The sequence below is a fragment of the Arachis duranensis genome, chromosome 1, assembly GCF_000817695.3.
Source record: "Arachis duranensis cultivar V14167 chromosome 1, aradu.V14167.gnm2.J7QH, whole genome shotgun sequence".
NCBI lineage: Eukaryota > Viridiplantae > Streptophyta > Magnoliopsida > Fabales > Fabaceae > Arachis > Arachis duranensis.
Window position 1 is genome coordinate 7,452,756 of NC_029772.3, and position 4,850 is coordinate 7,457,605.

The 4,850-nt window shown below is 28.1% G+C and overlaps 1 protein-coding gene across 1 annotated transcript; it reads left to right on the plus strand.

Annotated features, from left to right (window-relative positions):
- The first annotated feature begins 1,631 nt into the window (after positions 1-1,631).
- Positions 1,632-3,887, plus strand: LOC107474849 (isoleucine N-monooxygenase 2-like). The gene is made up of 2 exons (XM_016094495.3): positions 1,632-2,573; positions 3,246-3,887. The coding sequence occupies exons 1-2, from the start codon at positions 1,632-1,634 to the stop codon at positions 3,885-3,887; spliced, it is 1,584 nt and encodes a 527-aa protein (XP_015949981.1).
- Positions 3,888-4,850: the final 963 nt, after the last annotated feature.

Sequence of the window (4,850 nt, forward strand, 5' to 3'; positions counted from 1 at the left end):
ATACTTTTAAATATTTTAAATATATTTATTTTATTATATTATATTTTACATATGAATATATGTTCCATCACGTAATTAAATAAAAATATATTTTTTTAATAAAAAATTTAATAATTAAATTAACCATTAATTATATGGATAAGTAATGATTCATGGCAAAAAAAGGCGCTATCTATACGGAGAAGGACGATGAAACTACTGAGATGGAATTCAATGACGTGACTAAAGTATGATATACTAAAGAAAGAGAGATTGTATGGGAGAAAAATTGTGTGGGAGCGCGTAAGATGGCGACCACGTCGGCGCTTCTCGTCACGAACGAGACGACGGTGCTTGGAAGGACCTAATCTACGTGATGAAGTGACGAAAAAGGAATGGAGGAGTGGAAACGTGCTTTAACTAATGGGAGTTGGATTTTGATATTTTAAGAAATTATACCATTTTCAATCTAAAATAATAAATTACAAAATAACCCAATTATGGTTAAGATAAGGACCAATTACAATGTGATATATGATAAAGAATAAATGACATGTTATTTTAAAAAAAATTGGATAACATTCACCATATATATAATATAATTTTTAATATATTTAAATTGTGAATATGATTAAGATGTGTTGTTATTGTTATTAGAAATTGATGTTTATTATTAATACATGAAGATATAATATTTATTTTGGTAAGGATCTACAAATAAAGAAGAGTTTGTCAATTTTTCACTAAATTTAATTGATTAGCTTGTTAAGGGACGTGTCGTCCTTTGAATACTAGTTATGCTAAGTCATGATAGATTAGATCAGATTGATTTTTAGTTTTGGAAACTGTATTGAAAAATTAATCAAATTTATGCGTTTTGTTAAAAAATAGAATCTAATCTAATTTAAATTTATACCGTTTTAATTAGTTGGTCTTTTATTTGAATTTATTAAATGAGTAGTTTTATTTAGATCCATTTGAATTTAAATTAAACACTTGCATTGCATATTATAGAGGCTTTTACGGGTATTATGCTTTGTTGTTGGAAGAGTGAAAAATGAGAGTAACGGTGAAAAATAATTTGGCATAATAATATTTGGGATTAACTTTTTTATTAATTATTTAATAAAAAGATTGTTTTTCAATTTTTCGTTAAATGTTTGGGGAAGAAAAACGACATTATCCTAAAATAATAGAGATTATGAATCCAACAAAACATGTGAAAAAAATAATATGACAAGTCATCGCCATTGATTTTATTTTTAAACTAAAGTTGACAACAAAATCAAAATCTTACATAAAATAGTAAAAATTTATGTACATTTATTTTTATATAAATTGATATTTAAAAATTGTTAGATAATTTTTAACTATTAATTTTATATAAAAACCATTACATATGAGTCATCATCGTATAAAAAATATTATAAAATCAATATTTTTCAGCATTTATCTTACATTCAAAAAAGCATTAATCAATTTTCCATTTTTTACTAAACTTATCATCCTGCTAGCATTTCCCTTTCTATATAATAGCAAATATGCACCAACCAAAATATTATAACATACTCCACCTTTAGTAGAGTGTCCTAAATTCTTAATCCAAATAGTTCTAATTAACTTCCCAAGACATGAAATCTTCTTTTACCCCAATGATGCTTTCTCACCCAATCTTTTACTTCTTTTTCATGCTGTTTGGCATCATACTCCTCTACATCAAAATCCTCAAACCCAACGATTCAACCAAGAAAGCAAAGAAGCATAGACTTCCACCAGGTCCCAAACCGTGGCCTATAGTTGGTAACATCCCTGAAATGCTTGCAAACAAACCCACATTCAGATGGATACAGAAAATCATGAATGATCTCAACACTGAAATCGCATGCATTCGTCTAGGTAACATCCATGTCATCCCGGTGACCAGTCCTTCCATTGCACGTGAGATTTTAATGAAGCAAGATGCGATTTTCGCATCACGGCCGTTGAATTGGTCCAGTGAGCATGCCTCGCTGGGCTACCTAACAACGGCCATAACACCGTTTGGAGAGCAATGGAGGAAGATGAAGAGAGTAATCACCAATGAATTGGTGTCTCCTCTACGACTTCAATGGTTACATGAGAAAAGGGCGGAAGAAGCCGACAACCTTGTTCGGTATGTGTACAATCAATGCAAGAATGGCAATGCCCAAGTGGATATAAGGTTTGCAGGGAAACACTATGGTGGAAACTTGATTAGGAGGTTGTTCTTCAATAAGAGGTACTTTGGTAATGGTAGAGAAGATGGAGGACCAGGTGCTGAGGAAGTGGAACATGTTGAAGCATTGTTGAGTGTGTTAAATTACCTTTTTGCATTTTCTATTTCTGATTATGTTCCATTGTTGAGGGAGTTTGATTTGGATGGTCAAAAAGAAGCAATGAAGAAGGCTATTAATACCCTAAGGAAGTACCATGATCCCATCATTGAAGAAAGGATTCGTCAATGGAAGAATGGGATAAGGACACATCAAGAGGATTGGCTTGATGTTCTTGTCTCTTTGAAAGATGCTAACAACAATCCACTTTTGACTATTGAGGAAATCAAAAGTCAACTTTTGGTATCAATATTTTTCCTCATACTCTCATTAATAGCTATCTATCTACTTAATTATTTTAGTTTGCTTTATTCCGAGTGTCATCATAATTATATGCATGATTTTGTTGCATCAAAATTATATTTTTTAAATTTATTCTTGAAAAAAAATTTATTAATTAAATTGGTTTTTTAAATATTACAAATTAATCATATTTGTCTTTTAGTCACTCCATTAATAATTTTCGTCAACGATTGATAATGTGAAATGTTAACTTATATCATACATAACACTTAACACTTAACATGTTCAATTGGATGCTGATCAAATATATTTATAAAAATCTATTAATTTAGTCATTATGTCATATTGAAAATATGGTTTATGTTATTGAGAAAAGGGACTAAAGTAATAGACATATCTAGCTAACATTCAATTTGACATGTCAGATATTATATATGTTATCAATTAATATTTCACATAATTCATTAATGGAGTAATTAAAAGACAAATATATTTAATTTATAATTTTTAAAAGACTAATTTAATTAAAAAAATCTTTTAAAAACAAATTTATAAAATATTTTATTTTTCAGAGATTAATTTAACTATTAACCTTAACTTATTTCATATTTATGTCTCTATTAAATTGTGATAAACTCTTACTTAATAGTAAGATATTTATTTTTGTTTCAGGAGATTATGATTGCAACTATTGATAATCCATACAATAATATTGAGTGGGTACTTTCTAACATGCTAAACCAACCTAAACTACTCCAAATTGCCATTGAAGAATTGGACAGTGTAGTAGGAAAAGAGAGGTTAGTACAAGAATCAGATATTCCAAAACTCAACTATGTGAAGGCATGTTTAAGAGAAGGTTTTCGCCTTCACCCAATCGTTGACTTTAATATTCCTCATGTCTCAATGAAAGATACATTTGTTTCCAATTACTTCATCCCAAAGGGTAGTCATGTTCTTATTAGGAGACAAGGTATTGGCCAAAATCCAAGAGTTTGGGAAGAACCTTCGAAGTTCAAACCAGAAAGACATTTGAAGAAAGATGGGTCTAATTTGACTTTGACTGAGCCGAATTTGGATTTGATAACATTTAGCACTGGAAGACGAAGTTGCCCCGGAGTTACACTTGGGTCTACAATGACTATTATGCTTTTTGCAAGATTGGTTCATGGATTCACTTGGATTGCACCTCCCAATGAACCAATCATTGATCTCTCTGAACTTGAAAATAATACCACAAAAGCTAAGCCACTGGTGCTACTAGGAAAGCCAAGGTTACCCGGGGAGGTTTATCAATACATTATTCAAAAATAAGATTGTTTTGCTTGAATTTTGCTCAAATCAAATAAATAATAAACCGTTGATCATGTTTGTACTAAAAATCTCAATTCAAAAAGCAAATATATCTCTTCTTTATGAGTTGCTTTTAAGATTTGTAAATTGTATCTAAATAACAAGTGTAGAAAGCAAAAAGTAAAAGATACAAGTGTAAAAAATAAAAATTAAAAATATAAAATTTATATTAAAATATATAGAAATTAACAAATTAAATTTGTAATTCGTGTTTAAATATTTTGTGTGACTAAAAATTTTTAAAGTGTGTAAATACATGAATTGGCGAGCTCTTTTAATTTATTAAAATTTGGTGAATATTTTAATAATAATGTCTTCATGTGAAGATTATATTATAAATTATTAGATAGTTCAGTCAAATATAAATTTAATAATTTAAATTTTATCATTTTATTCTTTATTATTATTTTAAAGGAGATTAATTTTTTTTATTTTTTTAATTATCTTTTTTTTAAAAGTTTGATCCATATTCACATATACACGTAATTTATTTTCAAATTTGAATTTGAGAATTGTATGTTAAAATGGACAAACAAAATTTATTTTTACTTTTCCATAACATATAATTTAATAAATCATACACGTTTTTAAAATAAAAAAGCCTAAATATCAATTTCTTAAAATATCAATTTTACCTTTCACCGTATGTTTTTAAATGGTTTTATTTATACCCCAATTAAAACTAGCAATACTTTTTTAAAATATCTCCTTGTGCTGTTCCAAAAAAGAAAGTATGTATAAATTAAACTATAAAAGAATTTTGTTAAGTAGACAATAATTTTTGTGAATAATATGAATAATGGATTCTAGAATTTATTCAATAAAATAAAAAAAACACTCCACTCTCAAATAATTATCCGCTAAACCTAACATTAGAATAACTATCCGCACATCTAATGAATTGAACATCCACCTATTATTAAT